This window comes from Phyllostomus hastatus, unplaced genomic scaffold (assembly GCF_019186645.2).
Source record: "Phyllostomus hastatus isolate PE091 unplaced genomic scaffold, TTU_PhHast_1.1 phas_contig_86, whole genome shotgun sequence".
Classification (NCBI taxonomy): Eukaryota; Metazoa; Chordata; class Mammalia; order Chiroptera; family Phyllostomidae; genus Phyllostomus; species Phyllostomus hastatus.
Genome location: NW_025333977.1, coordinates 19,563,746 through 19,591,086, shown reverse-complemented (window position 1 = coordinate 19,591,086; position 27,341 = coordinate 19,563,746). Strand labels below are relative to the sequence as shown.

Genomic DNA, 27,341 nt, shown 5'->3' with positions numbered 1-27,341 from the left:
AAGGCAGATATTAGTTCAATATAAAGCAGGCCATCTTAAAGATTAGAATGAACCAAAAAGAATTTTTTCTAGGTGGAGAACAGATGCCAGCTAGTTGGGGAGGAGACATCAGGGGGCGGAGGGATTAAGCAAAAGAAAAAGGACTCATGGACGTGGCCACAGTGTGGTGGCTGAGTGGGGAGGGGGTATAAAGGAACTAAATGGTAATTGAAAAAATATACTAAAGATTATATGTATACATTTTTTTCAAATGTTTAGAATTCCTGTTTATTCAAATGTAAACTGCAAAATCCCTTATTGGGTATTATAGAGTTGCTATGAATTGATTCATTAGGGACTTATGAAGAGCTGGACTAGTTGGTATATAACATTTCTTCATGCACTGAAGGAGCTTCTCTCACTGTAATTATTTTCTAATAAAGGTGTTATTTGCATTGTGTCATCTGTCAGAAAGTTGTCATATTTACACAATTTAATCCCTGCCATTGTTCTGAACTGAGCCATTCAGATAATTGTGAACCTGTGCACATGTGTTATGCAAAGGAAGAATGAGACTGAGACAAAATTAGATGTGAGATGCTAAGAGGCACTAGGGCATCCCTTTTATGCCTATTACCTCCAGTACACTGGTGGAGAACTGAATATTTCTGAAGGATGGATGTACCTAGGAGTTTTAGAATGGGAGTTTGGTGCAGTTCTGTTAATAGAATATAGCTATAAGTTAGCCCTCTTTGGTGCCTATGCACCAATAATTCTCACACACATAACTCTATTGCTAGTTAAAATCCTTGTATATTCTCAACACAGTATATTTGCCAATATGCTTAAATGGAATATAGCTAGAATATGCAAAGAAATATTACACAGGCCATGTGTGCAGCTTTATTTGGAGTGATAGCATACTGTTACTGGACATGTCACCCCTCATGACTACTAGAGCTGCTGCCACTGCAACGAGTAAATAGACTCACTATTAGGTTCAATGGCAATCAGTTCATTGGCCTCCCTCCAGTCAGTGCCAATCTGGCTTAGGTGAGCATCATCAACTTAGGTCAAACCCTTCTAGCCATACTGCCCATAGAACCTGTGTCTCAGTAGAATATCAGATTGCAACTCAACACAGGCTACCTCTTGGACACAGTGTGAAAACATCCAGAGATGCTTACTTATCAGTGAGGCCAGCCGTTCTTCCTCCCAGCAACCAGCACCCAGCACCTCTTACCTCCCACGTGTGAAACCCATGATTTTTGTTGCCAATTAGAATGTTTTTGCTTGGAGGTAACAGACAAATTAATTCAATGTAGCTTACTAAAACAATTTGCTGGCTGTCATAATGCCCAAATTTTTCATTCCCTTATAACTTGTTTCTATTTCCAACACTGTTGCCTTAAAGTTTTTAATACATTTCACTTAAATTATTATAGTTATAAGCTACCTGGTAAGTCTACCACTCAAGTAATAATTTCCTATAATAGGCATTTATTCATTTACTCAACATTTTGTGTGCCTACTATGCTGTTTGGTGGTGGGGGATATAGTACTGAACACGTTAAATTGCAGTCCCTAAATTTAAGGAGCTGTACTAGTGGAGAAAAACCAGTCTATGCTATGGCATCAGATGGAATCACAGAGGTTGATGCCATAGGTCTACTGTCTCTTGCTTCAGACATCTCTGTAGGGTGAATGTGGAATTGCTCATACTGTATTCACTGCAGGACTTAGTCTAATGAAACGGCCTCTATCTGGAACTTTGCCTGCTAGTGTGGCACAAACAAAGAGTGACAAAGCACAGTCTGGTTCTCAGAATTTCTGCCTACAAGTTATCTGTATCATACTCACTTATATTTCACTGGCCAAATCAAGTTCCTTGACACAGCTGACTTCATAGAATAGAGGAAGTATATACCTTTTCCAGGGAGGGTAATAGATATTGGTGAAGAATAAACAAATCAGCCACATGACCGTAAAATTTAGAGCAAGGGTCAGCAAACAATACACTGTCACAAGTTTTTGTAAACAAACTTTCATTGGGACAGACCTGTACCCATTAATTTACATATGGGGCAACTTCTGTGCATTACAAGGAAGAGAAGAATAATTATGACTGAGACTATATGACCTGAAAAGGCTAAAATACTTTTTAGTTCTTTCCAGAAAATATTTTTCTGCCCTGATTTAGAGAGGCAGAAAGATACATGCATCAACATTTAAATTGAAGTGTGTCCCACTTTCTTATTTATCTTGAAGCCTTTGGGGGAGGGGGAGCAGGCAAGGTATAAATTTTTTAAAAATCAAGTGGGGCCATTATTAAGAAAACATGTCATGAAAATGTACTATGGACCTGCAGAGGAAACAGATGATTGGAAAGATGAGGGAAGATTTTTTTGAAAGAGATAACACTTGAAGTGAGCATTGAAAGAAGTAACAATTTCTTAGGAGTGCCTTCAAGGAAAAAGTATTGCAGAACTAAGGAAAAACTTGAATAAGGAAAGTTTTGGGTATGCTCAAAAAATTATGAGTACCTGATTGTGATTAAATGCTAGTATTTGTGATGAATTATGGAGAGAAAGCTGTCCATTAAAACACACGAAAAATTTAAATTAGACCTATGTCATTAAAAGATGCAGCAAGGGCGTAAGAAGATGTTCAGGCTTCCACCCTTGGCTTCACTGTGTAGTGATTGCACGGCCCGCCTTGCCTGACCTCTCCGAGCCTCAGCTAGCCCTGCCTGGGAAATGAGAGTTATTGGGACCTCATAGCTTTATTAGGATTTAAATAATGGATCTACATCTGTCCTGTGCCTGATACATAGTACAGGCTCAAAAGTTGTAGCTGTTATTATCATTACTTTTTTAAAACCGTTGTCAACCCATTTCTTTAACTTTCGTGGCTAGGCCCATTGCCATCTGACACACACACTCCCTGGGCTTTGCGCCCCGCCCCACGTTCTGCCGACTCGCGAAACCACCTGCTGCTGCTGACGGTATCCACCTCACACAATGTTCTCTCTAGAAAGTCCTCAGACTGGCTTCACATAATTTAAAATCAAATTATGCATGCTGTCTTCTCATTCATGCTTAAGATTTTTGAGGGAAGGGATTGTATCTTGATCTCGTGAGAATCTTTGTTATAAAATGTTACAAGCAGCATTCACTCATGGCAGAATGATCCACAAAAATATTTTATTTCTTGCTAGGCTCCCTGGTTAATCTATGAACCATCTTGGGGAAATCTTTGTTCTGCAACACAGTTGATCTTTGGAAATAAATAAAAATACAAGGTCATAAATTAATCTAGTTGTTAATCTTTCTATATTTTGAAGGCAATTAAACTGAATTGTGTTCTTTCTCATCAACATATAGGGAAAGCAGTTTTAAAATCACATTTATGAAATTCTCTTACCATTATTGTTTGTTTTGTAAGTGTTTTTTCAGCAGGGGTGTCCAACCTTTTGGCATCTTTGGGCCACACTGGAAGAAGAAGAGTTGTCTTGGGCCACACATTAAATATACTGTGACACATAATCACAAAAAAATTAATAATGTTTTAAGTACATGTGCAATTTTGTGTTGGGCCAATTCCTAGCCATCTGGGCTGCATGTGACCTGAAGGTCCTCAGGTTGGATGCCCCTGGATGGACTGCATATGGCCCAAGACATTCCTAAATTTCTATTGTTTAAAAGTCACTAATGGACAAAAGAACTTAAAATGAGAATCCAACATATGTGGCTTAAATGAACACAAGGCATTTCTGATTGTTCCTTTTTCTTTTGATGAGTTCAGATGTTTAAAGCAGTATTCAAAAAACAAGGGGCTTATAGTCCGGGGAGTGGGCCAGTTGAGTCCCTGGAACATGAGGGAAAACTTAGAGCCTTTATTCATGTTCAGTTTTCATCCCATCATGTTATAGACGTCTACTACTCAATGTTTTTAAATATACATGATATATTTATTTAGTGTTTGATGTATATAATTTCTAAATGAAAATTAATTTTATGTATATACTCAAAATTTTATTTACTGACAGGTTATACAATTTTTTAAGAACTGAAAATCACTGGTTTAAAGGAAAAATATATATACAATATTTATAATAAATAGCCATATTTAGTTATGCATTTCTTGTGTCTATTAGCTTTTAGAGATACTGCTGATTGCTTTCTTCCTATGCAAATTGCATTAAGATACAATGCATAATTTTGAAAAAATATTGGTTTCTGGTGATGGAGAATCTTCTGGAAGCTTTGGGATCCCATCCAGCATTTTTAGGTTTGGCAAACAGGAGAACACTCTAAAGAAAAAAATAAAAAGGAGAAATGAGTAACTATTGAACAAAAGCATTGTATTTCATTTACTCTCTTTATAAATAAGTGGTCATTGCCTGCTGTTATGAGAAAGGTGAGTGGCTATCACTTTATTCCCTTATCTTTGCAATGGGGTTAGAATAAAATACTATCCATGCTCATTGTGCTGGAGTGTACCCTGTTGGGGAGCTACCCGACAGCCCAGTAATTTGCTAAGTATTGGTCAGAGAAGTGGGCCTGCATACAGTCTGTTTTTATAAGAGATTTAATTCAGTTTTTACAAAGTCTTATAAAGGGGAAAAAATTAATGAGTGGATTTAGCCAACTAACCATGAGAGAAAGAATGAGGTCATGGTATATGTGCATGTTACAAACTTAAAAGTTTTAGAAAGAAAAAGTAAAGCAAGCCCATGTTGTTCAGTGATAGTTAAGAAAAAATTCTGACTGAGAGGTGTAAGAGAGGGGGTAGGAAATAATATGATTCTCAGTTATTTTCTCTTGACAGAGAATTTTGAAGCTCGAATTTCAAATTCAGACAGTTCTTCACATCAGCCCAATTGAACAGTAGGCATACACCTAGCAGTGTTATAAAGCAGCATTTCCTCTCCAGTGGACAGCTTTTCTAGATTGGGGAAGCCTGGGAGATCAGGCCAGAGGGAATGCATGGCCCTGGGATTTTCCCAGGACAAAAGATACTGAAACCTCTTAGTGGACAAGAGGTGCTGACCTCCTTGACTACTCCCACTGGCTGCATGATTCCTATAGCACAAACTGCTTTCTGCATATTAAATCATTTCATCTTCACAACAGCTCTGTCTGATTGGTTTTTGTCGCTCATTTTAAGTAATTGATCCCAGATTATTAGGCCTGCAGATGACAGAGCAAAGGATAAAATCTAAGTCTTCTGGCTCCAATGTTAAGACTTAGCTGGCAGGAAATTCTAGTCACTACTTCTTTTTAAAAAAGAATGCTGAACTATGCATTCTTTTGCTGAAAGAATGCTATGTTCAAACTATGCTGAACTAATATCACATTGACTTCTGAAAAATGGCAGAAGAGTTTGCTTGTGGGTATTCTGAGAATTGGGGGTGACCTCTGCCTACTGGACTTACACTATTAGCTCTATCATTAAGTCCTTTCACTTTTGAATTGTGCTGTCCTCTTATTGGAGGATCTGAAACAAAGGAGGAAGGGAAAGACAGTCACAATTTTAGGTAAAAGTGATCAAGTTAAATTCATAGTTAAATAATTCTGATCATAATGTAAAAGGTCACTGAAGGTCTGGCTCAAATCCTCAACACAAAGATACCCAATGACAAATGGGTTATATGTCATTGGGTTGACATACAATGTCTGTTATAATGCTCAAAGTGTGGCTTTTGGCTAGACAATTAAATCCCAATTTGTATAAACTTCGGACTTCAGCAGGAGTTCCTCAGCAGAAGTGGATACTTAAATCCTCCCCTCAAACTTTAAAATGGCCACATCTTTCTGTTTAAAGTAATCCTGTGCTACCTAAATCAATACACCCTTGCTTTTTATAGCTTGAATGTCAGTGTATATCTACTTTGGACTCAATCCAATAGACTTAATACTGGAAAAGTAAGAACCTCATTATATCCTTCATTCCCACATAACTCTATACCACATTATGAATTTTGAAGACAGATTTACAGTGAGACCTCAGGGCATATCAGATTCCAGACAATTAATCTTAATACTATTGTTGTAAGGCATTCTTTGAAGGGAGACAAGTGACGGAGTTGGGACTAAAGTGTTTTATAAAATCTCACATATCAATTAACAAAAATGACATATAGTAGTAATAAATTATTTTTATGACTGAAAATGTGATTTTTTTATGAATAATGTTAAAATGTCCAGCTAAACCTCCTCTGACTGTAGAAAATATGATTTTGAACTTCAAAACACTATTATGGTTAAATATGAAAGCAAATCTGCTGCTAGTTTTCACTTATGTAAAAGCACTTTGGGAATTTATTAACACATAACATGAAATTTTGCTCTCAGAGGACAGTCTTAAGGGAGACAGCTGCAGGAATGGAATTTATGTAGTAACAACAGATATTAGAATTTTTATGTTGACAATTTTTCACTGTACATCAGGAGTTGAAGAGTCTAATATTATACAGACCTTTGGGTTACAGTTGCTGTCATGGGGAAATGGTAGAGCGAGAAAGAAAGGTAATGAGAACCATGTGTTCTATTGAAATTGGATGTAGACAAAGCACTATAACCACAGGACAGGAGTATAACCTAGAGATGATCTGAACCTTCGTATAACAAGTTCAAAGTGAGAGATGAGATGATTTGTGGTCAGATGGGGACAGATACAGGTTCGAGAACTCAGTTGCTTGTTTACATCCTTATAATGCCTGTAAGTACACTAATACTGGTGCTGGAAATTAGCTGGCAATAAATAGGTAGTCATTTTATTTGGTGTACACTCCAAGTTTGTTTAGATTCCATTACTATCATTAAGAATGTTCTGAATAGTGAAAAAGGAATAAAAATGGCTTATTCTTGGCATGTTTTCAAGCTCTTTCAACCACTAGAGTAGATTGAATCAATTACTTCTTTGTATTCACTTAATGGTGCCCTGTGGCCCAAAGGAGTGAAAATAAAACCAGAGAATAAACAATTTATAAGATTGTCACATGGGCCTTGATACGAATTTATATTTAGAATTTTTCAAAAGACATAATATCTATAAAACATTATGAAAGAAAATGCATAGGATCTGCGCATATAAAATGAAGCATATTTGTATATGTAAAGTCACATAATAAGAGGAGCCTAAAATTTGCACAGCAATTGAAAATTAACAAAAAAGTGTAGCAAAGATTTTTTAAAGACAAAAAAAAATCAGTTCAAAGTTCTTTAGGTGTGATTAGAAGCGTTAAACATCTAATTTATACTAGATATTCAGTGAAGTACATATTAAGGCACTTGCGATCTTACCGTTTCCGGTAATTTTGGTAAAATTCACAAGGGTTCCTCTTGAGCACAAGGGATTCTAGTGGAGTGTGCTGCAACCAGGAGAGCCCGGTGAGAGTCTCAATGTGGTTCTCGGCCAAAAATAAATGCTGTATCTGCGGTATCTTTGGCAATTGTTTGAAAGATGTGAGATGGTTTTTATTCATGTTTAAAACTCTGCAGCTGAATACAAAATATAAACACCTCGTCATTTGTCTCCTCATGAGGACAATTAACTCCCCAGTCTTACATAGGGCTAGTATGTATGCCACATCTAGAACATAACTCCTCAAAGGAGGGACAGTGATGTTTCCTACAAGTGACATTTGTAAGAAAAGAGAAATATTTACATTAAAATATTAGGAGAAAATAAGCAGGACATATGAGAATGTAAGCTTGCTGAACGTAGGAATCTGTTGTCTTTTCTGGCCCATGGCGGATCCTCAGTAGGCTCTGAAAGAGTGAATGACTGTATATAATCTCAGTCCTGAAACGTTCTCATGGAGAAACATAAAAATGTGTGAAGAGTACTGCCACTAAATTGTGAGATTATAGTTATTTTTTTTCTACTGGGCTGCACTTAAATTCTATATTGAGAAAATAACATTTTAGATCAGAAAAAAACACCCTCTTATATAAAAGAAAACCAAAAGGTCTTCTTAGGACAAGAAATGTGTGATTGCTCAATCTTTTTTGTCTCCTAATTTTTCCCTAGGACTGTCTGCCGTGACCAAAGCTGACCCCAGCAACCCATTCTGCCTAGTGAAGCAGATCACAGCTCGCCACTAAAAGGGTTCTCAAGCAATCCAGAGCAGAGATGTAGGTTATCTTGGGATCCTTGAAGGACTAAGAAGTCCATATAATTTAAAACTTTTTATATTTGTTTCTGTCACTGTTCTTATTGCTAACACCACCCCTCCATTAAAATGTGACCCTGAGCTAAGATTTCCATCAACTACCTACAGATTTTTCCCTACTAGTACTCAACACAAGGGGGGTGGACAAAAAAAGAAAGAAAAAAAACAGAATTTATTTATTAAAAATTATGTATCTATTCTTACATATTCAAACTTCAGTCACCTTCAAAGTACTCTCCACTTGAATTGCTCAATTATTGAAGCTTTTCCCACTGCTTAAAGCAGTTTTTGAACTCATTGATTTTGATTCCTGTTACTGCTTCAGCCATTTTTTGTTTTACCTCTTCCACATCAGCGAAACATTCCCCTTTGAGGACTTTTTTCATCCCAGGAAACAAACAAAAAAGTCACTTGGGGCAAGATTGGGTGAATAGGGAGGGTGGGGCCTGGGGGTAATGCCACTTTTGTTCAAAAACTGCTGAACAGTCAGTGCAGTGTGGGCAGGCGAGCTCATTAATCACCCATCAGAAATGGGCAAACCTACCGAAAGTCTCAAAAAAAGATTCACTGAAGCTGAATGCAGCCTCTCACAACCATGCCAGCTGGTGCACTGATTCATATGGGTTCCTAGAAGTGTCCTAGTCGGGGAAGCCTGTAATAAAAGGGGCCTGCCTTCTAATATAATAGAAGGGATAATAGAAGATAATTCCATTTTTGGGGGATGTTGCTGATAGTAAATATGACTAACTAAAAATTGCTATCTTACAACAATAGTGTATATGTAATATAATTGCACTTCTAGTTTATAATGGAAGAGATGGCAATTTTTAATGCCAATGTGATTCTATCATTACAAATTACTCCCCTAAATATTGATAATAACAATATTCATTTGGAAAATAATAGATTTCTTTTCTCTAAAGTGTGGCATTTTGATACATATATTTGCCTTTTTGCTTTACCCAGGCAACATTTAGCACTATGAGCTCTAAGACCTGATCACATGAGATGAACCACAATGTGGGCAGACAGTGGTCACAGTCTCATGTCTACAAACAGCAAAGATTTGATTTTGTTGTAGTAACTGGACATTCTAGGAAGCAGATACCTTGGCAATCTTATGGCACTTAAATCCACCAGTGAGTTATCCACTAACCAGAGGGTTTCGACTCGAATTAGTCTTCTAAGAATCCTGTTAAAATTTGTCACTTGATAAGGGTCCCCCAGATCCTGAAATGAAATGTTCAAATTCTGAAGGGAAAAACAGAAAGAAAAAGCAAGTTGTTTGTCAACTTTTAAAAAGAGTTATTAACCAAGAGTATATTGGATGTGCTATTTAAACAAGTCGTTGTCACCTTCTCTTGTCCTCTCACACACTCACACGTCCAAACACTCACAGTATGTCGCAGAGGTTCTCAAGGTGGCGCAGGTGAGTATCCTGAATGAACACTGATTAAAGCGACCCCCAAGGTGGAGGGTGAGGCTGGGTCCTCAGAGTCTGAAATTCTCTAGTGGTAAAGGGGGTAAAACTTTATTTGGGAATTACTGATTTAAATGATTAGTTATCTTTAGTTCCCTTGGAAATAGTAAAAAAAAAATCACATTTATAAAAATTTCAGAGTAAGATATCATCATTCAAAAGATGAAAACTATGGTTTTGTTTCAAAGCAACTAGGGATACATACCCAAAATGTACTTGGCATATTTCAAAGATAGTTGATATTTTATTTTATTTTATTTTTTATTCCTTGTTTTCTTTAAAAATAGATAAAAAATTGTTATGATATTTCATTTTTACTTTTAACATCAGTCACCTTTGATGTAAAGGAAATTAAAACTCTTCTCAGTAGTAGCAATGTTCTCGAAAACTCTATTACTAAAAGTCAATTTAACTTTTTTATTTCCACAATCTTACCATCAATTTCTGTCAATAAAAATTATCAAATAAAATGACAATGCTTTTTAAAAATTTGAAGCAAAGTAATTTACTATTTTTAAGGAAATGTAGATATCTCTATGTTTCAAAAGATCACAAAGGGCCCTGATGGGCATGACCCCATTGGTTCAGTGTCATTCTGAAGAACAGAAGGCTGTCAGTTCAATTGCTGGTCAGGGCAGGTGCCCAGATTGTGGGTTTGGCCCCCCACTGGGAAGAGATGCTTAAAATATTTATCCAGGTAATTTCTCTTTAAAAAGTGTCATGATTTAATCAACGAGGAAAATAGGTTCTTTTTTTCTGCTTATTTTTAGCTCTCACCTTGCAGTCCTCCCAGTTTTCTTGCAGCCATGTTTCCCATTGGCTTTTTTCACAGACTCTTTTCTGTGGAGGCAAGGCCCCCTCGTCCTGTGTGAAGAGGAGCTCTTCTGCAGGGGGTCCTAGGCAAAAGTCACAAGGGAAGGTCCTGGAAGTAGGTACAGGGTGACAGGACTGACATCTTCACTTGCTATTTGACCCATTGTTTCACACTTCCACTCAATATTTGGATTGAGGAAATCAAGATTTGATGCATATAATGCCCAAATAGTTCAGGCAGTAACAAAGGGAATTAAACTTCAGCCCACATGAATTATTTCTAGCCCAGGCAAATGGGAAAATCAACAGCACTGTGACTTTAATCTTTGTATAATTTTCTGTTTGGGGATGCAAAGGCACTCCTGACTTTTATTCTCTTTTGTATCTCAATTTAATTAGCATTTTCCCTTTGAGACTCTCCCTTCCTTGTCAACATCCAGATCCTCTTATTCTCCTACCTGAATGTAACTTTCCCTTGGATCTCCTTGTTTGCAGTGTTCTCTCTTTCAAAATAAATGATGCAAACTGTCATACAGCCTTCTTTAAACTACAGCTTCACCATGGGACTCACATGTTCAAAACAGTTCAGAAATGTCTTGTTGCTCAAAGAAAGATGCAATGTCCTAGCTTGTCCAGCAAGGTTTCCCACAGCCTCACCAATCTCCATTGCCAAATTCATTTCCCACTCTTTGCCAACCTTACTGCCCTCCAAATTAAGTTCGCACAAAACTCTCAGGGATAGGAAAGGGTACCCTGTTTCCAGTTTGGGGTCGGGTCCTAGGGCATTGTTGACTTCAGGTGCCTAATTTTAATTTTCTGAGCTTCTGCTTTTCACGTGTGGTGAAATACACGGAAGACTGGAACCAAGGGCTTATCGAGTTGAATTGGATGAGAAAAAATTTGTTTCATTTTTATAATGCTATATTAAAAATAGATTTCTAATACTTCTCTTTTTTAAAAAAAGATTTTATTTATTTATTTTTAGAGAGAGAGAAGGGAGGGAAGGGGAGAGAGAGAGAGAGAGAAACATCAATGTGCGGTCACTGGGGGTTATGGCCTGCAACCCAGGAATGTACCCTGGCTGGGAATCAAACCTGGGACACTTTGGTTCCCAGCCCGCGCTCAATCCACTGAGCTATGCCAGCCAGGGCTGATTTCTAATACTTTTCTAATATCAAAATGCTATTCTAAACCAACATATGCAATTCTCATTGCCATATGCCCCTGTTGTCTGGGGTAGCACATGAACTCACTCTGTTATTACGTCAATCAGGCCCCTGACAGCAGTCAATCCTATACTAAGTGATTTCAGTTTCCTCCCGACTCTAACAGACTGTATTCCTTTGAGTCATACCTGGTCCCCTTGGCACATACTTCTAATATCCTACTTTCCTGGAATGTATGATTCCTCTCATTTCAAAAGTGGGAAAAAAAGACACCAGAAAGAGGATACCAAAGGCATCAGGAACAAACTTTGTTTTGTGGCAGGTTTGTCTGGGCTCAGATGGGAGATGGAGTCCATTCGTGAAAAGATTTACGGAAGGCAATCAGAGAAAGACTCCAGTATTTCATTATTTTGACATGAACATCAGTTCTTTCATTAGGCACAGGTGGAAGCCAAGGTGTTACCTGCCTTTTCAGGCATTTGTCTCATAATGAACTGCACTATTTGCCATCCGGGAAATAACTTAATCCTGAAGGTGGCAGTATCTCAACCAATTTACAAATAAAATATTCTTGTGTTAGGAAATTATCTTCTTCATTTACTAGGGTGATTAGAATTAAAGGTCACAGAATTAGAAAAACCAGAACAATCACCTAATTGACTGGGGAGATCTTTGGCTCTATTGCCTTTAACACCCACCCCCAAATTTGGTAACTTTCTTTGTGCAATAGACATATACTCCCGAGTTTATTGAACTCTGCCCTGTATTGTTTGCTTGACTTCTATTGATCTTCTGCTCTTTCAATTACTTTTTTTTAAAGCGGCTTTCAAAATTTTCTTTGAAGTGGGAGGCCAAAGGTCATCTCCACTGTAAGGAGTTGCATTAAACTGGGTTTTTTTTTCCCTCAGACTTAGTCAGTCATTGAAGATATTTCTTAGCAGTTGAGAACAGCAGTTTGGAGTATCCGACAGCCCAAGGGTGTTTGTTGGCTGCTCCCTGTTCCTACTGCTATTGTTCCTGGTCTCCTCACTGGGTTTGTCATTTGTAGCATCAGTGACTGAACTGACTTGCTGGGGCCTTTTCAGACTGAAAGCATTTATTCTTTAGAAGAATTCTGTCAACAATTTGCTCTTTTGCTTGAGTTAATTGGGGAGAGTTAAGTCAGTCTTGATCTTTCAATGAAAGGCTATGAAAGTCTTGGGAAATTGCTGTTTATCACACACCAGACAACCTTTCTTTTCTTGGGAACTCTTCCTGGATTTACAACTGGGGCAGTTGATCCCCAACTGAAGTCGTTTTGAAGGGTCTTTCAGGATCTAAGCTAAGAGAAGGGTAATTTTTGTCATCATGCTTCTGAAAAGTGCTTGTTCTCCATCACACACATGCACACACACACACACACAAAAAAACCCTTAAAATTATGAACAAGGGACAACTATTTTCTCCATGGTTGGAGGTGATGGAATTTTCCAATGTTTTGCATCCCCTAGATCATGCTCCATTCCTTTTATGACTACTCACTTGGCCAGAGATTGGGTGTTGTTAACGATGTATGGCAGGAAAATGTGTCTTATCTCTGCACAGCAATGATGTCCTCTGCATGAATGACCACTGGGGTCATTATGTGGGATTGGTTTTGCTAAGGGATGACCTCCACACATGACCTGGCTGCTTAAATCAGGGAAGGAGGAAGACCATTGGACTCTCTTTACACAGGCTGATTTTCAGCTTGCTCCTACATTTACTCCTACATCTATTCTCTGGTCATCCCCTGCAATTTCTTGAATTCTGCAATCCTCTCTAAACCTCACTCTCCACCTGTGCTCAGGTTACAATTTCTTTTCTGTTCAGTGTGGCTGCCACAATCATCAACTACCTCCCTCATACATACCCTATGCCAGTACCCTTTTACCAATCTATTGACTTTCTATCCAAATTTCTTTCTTTTCTCCCTTCCTCCAAATCTCCTAAACTAGTGTTACTCATTGTATAGAAATGAGATAATCTGCCATGTAATTTCCTGTGATAATTTTTACAAATTCAGACACTGGGGCCCCACTCCATGCTAACTACATCAGATTTGGGGGGAGTATGGCCCAGGAATCTGCATTTTCACTCAGCAGTTTAACTAAAGTTTAAGAACCACCTGAACTCAACCCACTTTAGTTCCTGAGGTAGCCCTGTTTTCCTTTTGCTGATGAATTCCTTAAACATGACACTCACTCTCTCTCCCCCTCTGGTCTTCTTTTTTTTAAATTACTCATATTTTCTTGTTTTTTGAGATAATATTCTCTCAAAGGTCTCCAAAGGACAAACCTAAATTTCCTCTAGTTTAACTATCTATCAATATTTTTAACAATATTAGGAGTCATTACTTAGTTGCAAATAAAACTTACAGAGTTAAAACAGAAGAATTTTACTCGAAGTTTCAGAAAGTGATGTGTTTTAGTCTACCTTTGTCAACTGAGTTTGACTAAGAGACAAAAGGCACTGTGTGAGTAAAGTAATGCAACTGAGGGGAAAATAAGCAGGTAAATATATTTATAACAACTTTTTCTAAGCCAGCGTAATAATTGGACAATATAATTGCACAATATAGTTGCCAGTCTGAAAATACAGATGGAAGATAGCCAAGATATTGGGTGTTTTATAGAAACTAAATACTCACTAAAGCAAGAATTATGTCTAATATTATGTCATCAGCTTATGGAGGATGCAAAAAAAAAGACATGAAAAATGCACAGTCTCTGTTCCTACATAATTTATCATCTATTAAAAGCTACTTATAGAAATAAAACTATAATTTACTAATCCTAATCAAATTATGCATATCAAGGGCTGCAGATCATGGTTCTTCACAGTGTCTCACTAATCCACTTGTAAAATCTGAAGATGACAAAGGAACATTTAAATGTTGATTATTTTACCAAATTTAAAATGTTTAGTAAAAATATAAAGTGGGATGACTTGATTTATTTACTCTCTTTTAATGCTTCAAAAAAAGTATAGAATTAAAACAGGTTAAAGTCACCCACTGAAGTAACAGTGTTGCCCATGCTCATGAAATATAGTAAATAAAACTAAGTTGCAAAAAGATCATTGGTTAAATAAGTTTAATATACAGGTGATGAAATATGCAACCTTTTTATAAATATGTTTTGAGTAATTCTTACAATATTAAGATAAGTGAAAATACTTATTCACTTATTCAGAATTGTTTATACAATTTTGTTAAGTATATATGCATATGTTTATGATTTTCAAGGAAAGCATAATTGGAAATAAAAGTCACAATGAGTATTTCTGGATAGTTGAATTGTAGGTTCTTCTTTATCTGTTTTCCAATATTTAATACTGAACATCTATTATTTTTATAATCAGATACAGGGTCTGGCAGAAGTAAGGCCTGCTTGAGTTTGGTTGGTGTAATAATAGAGGTGTAATAACCTATACACTCATTTGAACATTTCACCCAGAATGCCACATACTGTGCTTGAGTGTGATATTGTTATGTTACAGAATTACATGCTTATGATATTGCAATAGAAATTTTATAATAAAAAAGAAGCACTATTTGTACTGGACCCTGTATTACAATATGCTTTTAAAGGTGGCTTCACTAAATTAACAATTCCATGATCTTGAAAAAAATTCTTTCTACTTGTAAAAAATATCTTTTTTTCAAGTGATGTATTTTAACCCATAAAACCGTCTACTTGGGGCATGTGCACAGAGAATAGACACATTTGTTCTCTTACCTTCTCTTACTCTTGGGCAACGCAGTTGACTTCCTTGAACGTCATGGTGCTCCACCTTCTGCCAAGTGAGGTGCTTAACAGAATCTGACGGAAGCTTTCAAATAAGAGAGAGGAAAAATACCATCTGGCAATACACAATTCATTTCCTTTTATGTACAAAAGTGATGCAAATCCATGCCAAACATTCAGCCAAATGGAACTCTGAGTACCTAATGGTGTGCTCATAGAAGACACCTTAGTCTAATCTAAATTATGTGTTCTTATTCACCTTTGCATCTCCAACACCTGTAATTGACTTATGTTTGATGGTGAAGGGTAGCAGAAATAAGTATATGTACTCTTTCATGAGTCCACTTCACACCACCTCTCATAAACTGTCCTTTAATATTTAATGAACATTTCATGAATAATCTCATTCCATTTCGAGCAGCTGTAACAATTAAGGGCTCTTCATTCTATGGACCCCAAAGAATCCCTTCACATGTGACTGCTGTTCAAGTGTTTGATAACCATCATCATCTTCTTCCTAAGTCATTCAATTATTACCCACAGACCATGGTTTGCAAATGATTCAATAGCTAGGAAGAACGTGCAGTTCTCCTTGGGAAGAGTTCCAATTTAGTGACATTGCTCTTAAAATGTGTAGCCAGTACTGAATAAATTATTTCATGTCTGGTCATCTTTCTTGTTCCAGACAGTATAATAGTGACCAAAATATGTGCCAAGATCACATTTAGGGCAATTTTATATTGTTTATGGCTACGGGGGTTGTAGTCGATCACAATTCCCATTATCTTCTACAGCTTATGGTAATTTCAAGGTAACACAAACAAAAAAGATATATTACTAGGAAAAGATAATTATGTTACATACACACACCATAGATTCATTCTTCTGTTAGCCAGTGTTACACACATATACAAACAAATCCAGGATATTTGATTTAAAGGAATGCCATTGAAGTATTTGGAACAACAGCATTTGACTTACAGAGCAGCATTTCACAGAGCTTATGTTTTGCTTGAGCTGTAAATTTGTTTGACTAATACTAACATAAAAAACATTTCCACTATTAAGTAAGCTTATGAGGCTCCGGATTAAACCAAGTTAAGCATTTCTCTTTATTACCAGGCTTCTCGGAGCCTTTAGCATTCTAATACATACTGTGAGTCGATACTACAAAGTGTCCCCTTGAACTTTTAAGACATAGAACTTTTTATTTGTGGAGCAGGATGTGGGACTATGGGACTATGTATCTTGTAAAGCAGAATTTGGAAAAAACTGTCTCAAAATGAACTGGGAAGAAGTGGCTTTTTAATAATCATTTAGCTTTGATCTTTTATATTAATTACTTATTCAGTGAATGACCTTGATCGACCCAGTACCTAATTAAGTATCTTCATTTAAAAAATAGAACTAATAATAAAATCTTTCTACCTTAATAACAGTAACACTAAAATATTAATGCTTGAGCAATTCTTTGAGATACCCGGAGGAGTTGATAACATGCTTTCAAGGAATTCACTCACTCTTTAGAGCTATTTAAAAAAAAATTAAGGAGCACAAATGCACTTATACATTTGTGATTATTGAGGAATGTAGCCCCTGGCTTACTTACTCTTCGTTGTTGAGTTCCCATGTTTATGTAAACTTCTTTCCCAACCTGTAGTGTGCTTTTGGAGTGTTTTTTTCTTGCTTCTATTATAGAATAAAAATTTCTTTAAAGTTAAATTCTTACACAGCATTGACTCTTTGTGCTATTCCTTGAGGTTCTTGCTGAGAAAAAAATAATCTAAGCTAAAGTTGTATTAGCAAAGATAGTTTCCATTTTTCAACTGGTGTCTAATTTTGTGCAAAAAAAAACTATGTTCATTTGTTTTTTAAAGGAGTTATGTGGGTGATTTTGGGAATGCTGATATTGTAGGAATTTGAGCCCTTGCCTTTCTATGTTTATATCAGGGTAAAGTTGTCAATGTGTTGCAGTTTTGTGAGTATTGTTCCTTCTTAAGGGATAGTGAATATTTGTGCCTTACCCTGTTCTTTTTCTGTTTTTATTTCTTGTAAACCAATTGACTAATTCATTGGTTCAATAAATATTTTCAAAGTGAGCATGCTTCATTTCATTCATTTATTCAAAAATTATAATAAAAATTAATTTAAAACTCCCCAAATATATATTGTACATTTGGTTTGTGCTTTAAAAATTCATTTTCTATAATTTTGGGAGGCAGACATAAATAACGCACCTTGATCCAGTGGGATAAGGGGAACAATTATGAACGAAGGAAAGGAGGAAAAGCATGTGTGATTCCATGTAGGTGGGTAAGAGGGAGTCTTGGAAATGGTCACTTTAGGAGGGGGAAATCTTGTGTTAACAAAGGAAATTCCAGAAAGAAAGGACATAAATCTTAGACCAAAGGCAGGATTTGAACTCAGTGGGAGAAAGGAAGGGATGGCATTTTTGTTTGGGGAATCATTATCTTTTCTACTCATCTCCTCTGGTGTTTCTCCACCCCAGCTTCCTTCCTTTCCTCTCCAAGTTGGGACTGAGAGTATCAACCATTCATTCCCGCCCCCCACCCCCCAGTTAGAAGGGTGGATTTAAGAAGTTTACACTTATTACAAAGTGTTAAATATAAGGTCAAGCTCATTTTATAAACTTGTCATTAGGTAAAGGGATAATTAAAAGTATTTACCTGGGATGATACTCCAGAATCTGAACGTGAATGAAATGTTCTGTTCCTTGACAGTGTCGACCAAGGGTATGACGCACTCAGATCGGAGCAGTATGATGAGGTGGGTGGATGAGTCTCCTGACTGTTCATGTTTCGACCTGAAGAGCTGTGTGCAAGAAAATGCTTAAAATGTTTGTATCTCTCTCTCTCTCTCTTTTTTAAGATTTTACTTATTTATTTTTAGAGAGAGGGAAGGGAGGGAGAAAGAAGGGGACTGATGGTCTTTAAATGTAAGCACTTTTGTATTAAAAACAGTAACAATAAATTATAAGCACCAATTTTTCCACTTAGAGGAGAAATAAATGATATCTTAGGAATACACCTAGATCTCAAGGACTTACAGACCTTATCATTGTCTTAAACACAGTTTTATGGTTAACAGTCACTTAAGATAAATTCTTCGCAAAGGTAAGGACGTCCACGTACATGGTATGTCTTAGAAAAGCGTATCTACTGGTGCACACAAATGCTGTTGTTTGTAAAACAGGAACAAAGAGGTCTAGCCCTCACATCGGAGTATCATTCCTAGTGGAGCTACAGGGCCAACAGCTGAGGCAGAATCAAGCATCTGAAACTCCCAGTTGGTTTTCCCATTAATCTGGGCCTTAAATTTTCCCTGACAAATTTCCCAAACATCTTATATTTCCTCAAATTGGTAGCAAACAAATTAAAAAGTCAGGTTCTTTAATCAATATTACTGACTTTGAAATACTTCTCAACCATTTCACTAACAACAACCTAGGGCCCTTTGTATTCCCATTGATATACCACTGACATAGAAAATGTCTTTTCCGGTCTGCTGTATAAATTCCCTAGGCGAATATTCATTGTTATGCTTACATGTTTCCTTTTCTCTTTAGCAATGATAATAGGATTCTCTTTCTGTAATTGGCTCTTTACATTATTTCAAGCCAATTTAAAAATAATATCTTAATATACCTTTTTATGTTAAGTAAAATTAGAAATCATATATTTATTTCTAGCCTGCTTTACTCTAAATAGATCATTTTTAGGCTGCAAGAATCTTAAGAGACAGCATTCTATATTTTATGGCACAGTTATTATGCCCCATAGAAATTTTGCTTACAAGAAACTACATATCCTTTATATATTGAGGCTGTCTTCATGAACTGCAATATAGAAATGTCTTTCCTTTTTCATTTATTAATTGAGCTGGTAGAGTAGATGAGCATAGCCATTACATCATATTCTAAAAATAGCATCCTGTGCCATTGAAAAAAAGCTATGCCCTATTATCAAGGAGAAAACTATCCCTCTATCTACCATTAAATAAAAAATAAACAATTAATTTTTTTGTGAAAAAGTCAGAGAATAGATGCCTCTCATATCTTTCCTACCTGAGCAATTCTTTAATAGTTTAGATATTGCTTCTTAAAATTACCAGAGTATTTTGCCATAGAAACAAATGAACAAACATTAAAAGAACAATATTAAATTGTGTACAATATATTATTCTTGAAGCAGGTAAACCCTGCCATCGACAACAGGAGTTTTGGGCAATAATCAGGGAGAAAAAAGTGGGGGGGGGGATAAAATAATATATCAAGGGATGAACAGAGAATGAAAGTTTAGCTGACTTTTTTTGTTCATTTATCTCTATTAAAATACACTAGCCATTTTATACCCCCCAAAAATCAGGAAAATAAGGATAATAAACTCTGCTGAATTTTTCTTCAGTGACTGGTGTCTGGTGATTGTAACCTCCAGTGATGGTTATGCAGTGAGAGGTTGAGTTAATAGAAGACACTGGAATTCCCATCTCTCTTGTTTCTTAATCTACAGTGTCAGAAATGGTCTTGCTTCGCCGGTGTAATCTCCTCAAAGCAGAGCAGCGGGGAGATAATAAGTTCACATAATTAAAATATTTTATAAAAAAGATCTAGTTGGTTGGGTTTTTACCATTTCTTTGTGTAGTGCTATCAGAGTGAACATGACAATTTCAAGGTAAAATTAAGTTTAAAAGTAACTGAAAATTACCTACAAAGGAGTTCCCATTAGATTATCAGGTGATTTTTCAAAAGAAACCTTGCAGGCAAGAAGAGGCTGGAAAGAAGTATTTGAAATCACGCAAGGCAAGGACCTACATCCAAGATTAATCTATCCAGCAAAGCTTTCATTTAGAATGGAAGGGCAGATAAAGTGCTTCCCAGATAAGGTCAAATTAAAGGAGTTCGTCATCACCAAGCTCTTATTATATGAAACATTAAAGGGATTTATCTAAGAAAAAGAAGATAAAAAATATGAACACTAAAATGACAATAAACTTATAACTATCAACAAATGAACCTAAAAGAAAAGAAAAACAATGAAAACAAAAACTAAGCAAACAGCCAGAACAGAAACGGAGTCAGAGAAATGGAGATCACATGGAGAGATTTCAGTGGGGAGGGTGAAGGGAGGATTAGGGGGGAAAGGTAAGGGAAGAAGAAGAATAATTAGTAGGCATAAAATAGATGGGGAAAGATAAAAAATGGTATAGGAAACAGAGGACTCAAAGAACTCATATGTGCAACCCATGCACATGAACTAAGGAGGTAGGAATGCGGGAGGGTTGAGGGGGCAGGGTGGAGGGGGGATAAAGGGGGAAAAAATTGAGAAAACTGTAATAGAATAATCAATAAAAAATACTTAAAAAAGTAAAAGTAACTGAAAATTATCTCATCATCTCAGTTTACATTAGATCATTTTGGAATTTGAACTAGAATTCTTTGTGCCATTATTCTGATTACTACTAGACTTTATTAATAATAGAAGGTAATAAAAAGTCTGGTAACATAATAGGCAACTAACATCCCCTCCAACTCTAGCTCTCTAGCTCGCTCTCTGTCTTTCTCTCTCTCTCCCCCCTGCTCTCTCTTTTTCAGGATGATTTAAGATTGGTCGAGCGTTTCAGCTAAAGACAAATGACCTGAGAAGATTCTAATCAGAAGATGACTAGACAGATTGTCTTCCAGTGTGAAATCTCTTTGTAGGCCCCAAGGTCTGAATTTCTCCGCTCACTTTTTTATTACTCCTCGGTGCCACACGAGAGTGCAGCAGTGAAGGGCAGTGTGCTGGGATTTTGTGGTAAAAACTTTGGGGTAGGCTCAAAATTGTCTTAGTTCTATTACTTCTATTGGAAATTTCCATATAAAATTTTTCTTCTGCCTGCCTTTTTGGGATAGAAATCTCAGCAAGGTAAGATAATTTCTGATCCTTTAATTTAAAAGTAAAAACTGAGAGGTAAAGCAGAATGTAGACTTTTACAGTAGACTGTAAAAACAGAAAAGTAAAAACTGAGCACAGTTCAGGTTGTATAACTACCCAAATCCTTACTCCATCTACAACTCCATTAAAGGTGTATATCAAGGATGTCAAAAGTGCAAGATCTGTGAGTTGTTGGAATCCAAGGAATAGCTACTGCTGTGACCTTGGGCAAGACATGGAGTAGTCTGTTATCTTTAGTATCAGATGGTGATGTGGGGTTTTGTTTCTGTTCTGTAACATGGCGATGATGGCAGCTTCATGCACCTGCTGTCATGTTGTCGTTAACGCTGACTGGGCACCTGCTCTGTGCTAGGTACCATACTGAGAGCTCCACTCATCTGATCATTGGAAGCACCTCATGAAGTGGGTAATGTGACTGTTTTTGATTTTACAGGTGAGGAAACTGAGGCACAAAGAGGTGGCACAACTTGCCCAAGTCACGCTAGTAAATAACCAAGTGGGTTTTTTTGCCACTGGGATTCAGATAAAATTCAAATAAGCTTTGTGACTCTTTAAATAACTATAAAGCTGTATCATTATTAGGGTGGAGTTATTAAGGAAAATCATTACTATTGATTTTTCTAATTCTGATTGCTCCACTTAAGTATAAATAATTCTGCTAGTTAATATAACACATAAATCTGAGCAGTTATTATTTGCTGAAAACAAAAAAGCCTTCAGTAGAACCTATGAGCACACTACTTTAGATAACAAGCTGTTTTTAAAACCCTCTCCAACTTCCCCTCCCCAAAAGAAAATAAAACCAGACACAGGCAGTTTAGTTGGTATATCGGTTTCTCATTTTTAATCTTTCTGCTTGCAGTGAACCGTTATCATAAATTACAAATCTAAACCCTTATGAAAGAGGAATTAATATTATTAATGCTCTAATATAAAGCTGCCACAGAGAAGATGCTGCAGCTAAAATCGTATAGCATTCATCAGCGGTGATTTATAGTGTCTTTAAAATAGGTAACATTATCTGAATTGGCTATCTATTCTTGGTTTTAAAAAAATGTAGAATGGCCAGCAGGATGGAGTCAGGCAAGCTAAGACTGCTGGATGAAAACAATAATATAACATCAACTCATGAGCACCTCTCATCAGAAGCTTGTGGTGTCCTTTACAATCACAAATTTATAAGCCTCATAAATTGCCGGCTGTAACGGGTGCTGTCTGTTTAATTAAAATGTCAAGTTGGCGATTATGTAACTTTGTCGGATGAGTGGGGGCAGTGGCAGATGGCCTAGTTTCTGAGGGGAAGCCAAACTCCTGAGTTGAAAGAGGCAGCACAGGGCACATGCCATACTGGAGGCCAGGGAGGCTCTTTCGGACCAATATCTAGGGTTGACAATATTGTACTGCATACGACTCGTTTCTAAATGTTCCGTTTATATCTTGTGTTGCATTGTGAGAGCTTCATTTTTACGAAGGGAGGAAGAGTTCTTACTTTCCCATTGGTAAACTTTTCCCAAATTCTCAAACCCTCTCTCTCTCCCTGCAAAATATTGAGCTAGGCTCTCAAATCCTGTGGGATCTTGCTAAAACCAGGTACTTTTGATATACTGGCTAGAAGAGTCATGATGGACTCTAGTGCATTAAATTTAGATGAAAGGGGATCAGCCTCCTTGAGTTCTTTGACTAGTTTTTTTATTTCTAAAATCCAGAATCTCTGTCTTTCCTATGCCTATATTTTATTCATTTGTAAAATGAGTAATGATTATGCTATCTACATGCTGAAGGTGGTAATGAGATAATAGGAAGTGCTCTGAAAGCAGTTCCTATAAAATCAGGAAGAAATTTGATATAATTTGATAGTTTCTGAATTGGCAAATTAGGTATAACAGGTTTTTACATTTGAATATTATCATGTTTAAATTTCTGATAGCTCTAAACTGAGTTCCTGAAACTAAATGCATAAACTCAGTAAATAATAATATAGCAATAAGCTGTTCTAAAAAACTGTGGTTTACAGATACGTCAAAAGTATCTGTCCTCAAAACCCAGAATTTTAACAGATACGTCTTACATTATTTAGATTGCTGATTCCAAACCCATAGAATAATAAATTGTAATTTTGATAAACATACTAGAATTATTTTTCTACCCATCTCTAATGAGACTTTAATTTTATGTGACCCAATTGTATTCTTGTAAATTTTGCTTGTCTCTGTTGCACCAGACCCATGCACGTTCCTATAAACACAAAGAGGCATCCAGCAAAGGTACAGCAAAAGTAAAAGGTACAGCAAAAGTAAAAGAAAAAACATCTGTTAAACTCTCTGAGGGAAAGTTTATAAATTTCAGTAACTATTAGTGGGTTTGCTGATATTTATAATGCAAAAGATGTATTCAAGTACCCAAAACAATGAAGACAGAGAGACTGAGACACTGCTATGCTCCCTCTACAAGACTATGTTTGGAAGTTTGTAGAAATGTATGGTAACCACACACACAGGTGTTTCTTAGATGGTTCTCAATACTTGAGGAATGTTTTTTTACTCCTTACATTGTTGTAACTTTGAAAATTCAATCACATAGAACGCTACAAGGGAGAAGAAGAACATAAACACTAACGGATAATATGTGATTGAGGTAGAGCTTGTGAACAAAAGTAAAACTATGAAATTGACTGTATGTCAGTAAGATGGTGTGTATAAGACTCTTGGTTTTTGATGTTTGGAAGTGTGATTGAACAAAAATACTGCCACTAAGAAAATTTCCTTTTTTTCCCTTTCTTCTTCCCTTACCCCCTTTCTTCCTTCCCTCTCCAAAGATGAAGTATAAAGTTTAAGTTGTGATCTGGGCATCACTTTTTAGTATACCTCTAAAATAATTTTATAAAGTTTTACTAGTTTAAAAAAGTAATAGTGATCATAAAGATCATTTTATACAGAGCTATGAATAAACCTCTTCTTGGTATACCACATTAAAGGGTGTTAGCAAGTAGGGAAAAATAAAGTTCATAATTCTTCAGAGAACTTCTATTCATTTAGAAACAATTATTTCACATGTCCACTTCTCCAAACTAAGACATAATTTTAGCATTAAAATCAACATAAATCTAGATATTGCTTGAGATCTACAGTTTGCTAACAAAAAATAGAACTTCTGTAATAGAGCTGCTTCATCCTCCAAACCCTGCCTATGTGTGATTCCTCTCTTGACTGTATGTAGTAAATGAAAGCTATAAGTTTCCTACACTCATATGAAGTCAAAATGTACTTAATCCTGAAAACTAAAGGTACAAATCTGAAATTGAGAGCCAGGTTATACATCAATACGAAGACAAAAAATTCAAGAAACATACAACCTCCCCTCATTGTCTACTGCCTAATTTTCGGCATGCTTTGAGAAACATTTATGATACAGCTATGAAATTTAGGAGTGAGGAAACAGTGGTTGGATTTTGGCTTCTTCTTTGGTCTTATTTGCAGCTTTAATGAGCTAGTACAAGTTGTTTTTGTGGTAGTAATTTCCTTCAAACTTAAATAATAGGTATTAACTAATATTAACTAAAAAAGAAGAGATATTAATGAATCAATATATATCCTTTTGGCTGTCTTTGTTTGTTTGTCTGCTAAAATCCACACAAGGGCCCTGTGTGTCTACAGACACACCATTACTGGAACAGTAAGTCCATCTCCCTCTCACAACGATGATCACAGAAATTGTACTGCACTTGTAGCCAGTCACATGGCATTGGGGAGAGAGTGGCAGAAATATTTGCTTCTCTCTCAAAGCAACCATCATCAGTAACACAGGCTGCAAGACTTTACATTTTTAAATGAAATTTAAGCTGGTAATGCTATCTTTGTTGGTTGGTTTGTTTTCTCTCAAGTAATGACTTAGCTTGCTCTTAAAATTTCATTTTCTTACCTTTCAGACATTTCCTGCCGGTGTACAAAGTTCCTCTGGCCTTCAAAAAACTATTTTTCTAAAGACATTTTTCATCATGTTCCCAGGAGGGCATATGAGAGCTGTCCACCAAGAATCTGCGGTCTCTTTTGGGGGTCTTCCAGGCAGTCACTGTGACCAAGGAAACAAGGTGTAACCTAGCAACCTGGCCCTTCAGGAGGTATTGTTACCAGTCTCTTAGAGCTCATCAAAAGAATTCCTCTGCTCCTGGAACAGAGTAACAGTGAAGATTGTTTCCAGGGTGATGTCTAAATTGTGGTTGAACTGAACCTTGACTGCAGAAACATAAATGACAGAAGAGGGAACAGACATCCACAGCATCCCTTGAAAGTTTGCTGTCCTCCGTTCCATTATTTATGTCTTGAACGGTTTACATCTGGCTTGGGTTTAGATGAAGTCGCATTTGTGCAACCTATCCCTCAGTATTTGGTTTCTTGCTTCTCTTCTGTAGTTTCAAGGCCAACAGGGGGTTGCCTAATTCCTGCTTGAACTTTGCTCAAATAAAACTTGTTTGAATTGGACACAGGGAATTCTCCCTTGTTCAGTACAAGAAAGTAATAGGGTCGGTTTTCAAAGCAAAGTTTTACAACTTTTCACAGAAAAGGGAGAGGTTATCATATTATATTATGTACTCATTTATTGGTCCAATACATCTGCAGAGCGTGCCTGCTGTGTCTAATTTTTAACATCACAAACTGATAAAACAAAACACTTCTACACCTGTGACATGGATGTCTCCTTTCCTGGAGACAGAAAATGTTAGCTGTGTTTTTGAGAATTGAGAAATTGTTGTTTGCCAAAAGCACAGTAAATACATCCATGGTCTTTGATGCTTCCAGCGGTAATATATCTGGGAAACCTTTTTATTTAAGACCTAGTTTCAAACAAGGTATTTGGCATCTTGCTTCAAAATATCTAGGAGAAACTGTCATGTGTACCTTTGCTTTACTTCTTTCCCCTGTGCTGCTGTAACCCATCCTCAGACTGAAGACAGTGTCAGTAAACCTTCAAGTGTATTTCATATTAAAAGAGTGAAACATATTCTCCTTCACATTAATTTCCGTTAGAACTTAAATTTTATATACAAGATACTGTAGGCTAAAACTTAGCATAACGACCTTCTATGCTTTAAAGAATGACACATTTGATTAAAATCCAAAAATTGATTTGTTTCTATTCAAGGTAGTGTAATTTTTTTAAAAAAACTATGAAGTACTGAAAAATGTTACATGTCAATTTTCTTGATATTTTTTCCATGATAGGGGTAGAAATACCAAACATCAGCCATTTTTTAATCCTCATCTTTTCTAAGCATCCTCAGAACCTCCCCAAGTCCAAAAAGTGTAGGCTGAAATTATCCAAAAATGAGTTAAATAAGATAAATAAATCACAACTGGTTTTAATTTATTTTTTTAGCTTTATAGACATTGACATCTACTCCATACCTCCAGTGCCTCCAGCAAAAGCTGTGAAACACTTCAGTGATGTGATTCTGACTTTGCTGTCGATCATCTTGGTTGCTTTAAATAAAATCCAGTGGCCAGGCCCTTTTGCAACCAAAAACCAAACAAGAATATCTAAAAGTGGGCAAGACCCAGTCATCATCATGTTTAAAAAGTTCCTGTCACACACCTCCAATTCCTCTTACTTGCACCTGCATCTGTATGGCAGAATGTGGTTCAAGAGAATCACACTGCCACGGTGACTGGTTTCACATTAAAATACATCACCTCTTACTGCGAGGTGCTGTCCAGAAGTCACCCTAGGTTCCCAGATCCATTCTTTCCCTCAGGCTCTCAGATGCTTTTCATACCATCTCCTTTCTCTCCTGACTTCCATGAGCTCTGGAAGTTACTCTTACCCAATCCCTGAGAAGAGAATTTCCACACAACGATCCACTTACTCACACTTACCTGCCCATGTGTTCTGCCTTCCCCTCTTTAACAGGTTTGACTTACAAATTCTCCTCTCTTCATTTGTGGACCAGACCCTATGTCTTCATCTCTACTCAAGGCCATTGATCCAGAAATTCTCTCTCTTCTGTAT

The 27,341-nt window shown here is 36.6% G+C and overlaps 1 protein-coding gene across 1 annotated transcript; it reads right to left on the bottom strand.

Moving 5' to 3' along the window:
* Nucleotides 1-4,106: 4,106 nt before the first annotated feature.
* Nucleotides 4,107-25,611, bottom strand: LOC123827540. The gene is made up of 7 exons (XM_045852076.1): nucleotides 25,257-25,611; nucleotides 18,072-18,216; nucleotides 15,376-15,469; nucleotides 10,416-10,534; nucleotides 9,267-9,409; nucleotides 7,287-7,484; nucleotides 4,107-4,291 (listed from the first exon to the last, which is right to left on the bottom strand). Exons 1-7 carry the CDS (start codon nucleotides 25,265-25,267, stop codon nucleotides 4,180-4,182), a joined length of 822 nt encoding a protein of 273 aa, XP_045708032.1. The 5' UTR covers nucleotides 25,268-25,611; the 3' UTR covers nucleotides 4,107-4,179.
* Between the last annotated feature and the right edge of the window lie 1,730 nt (nucleotides 25,612-27,341).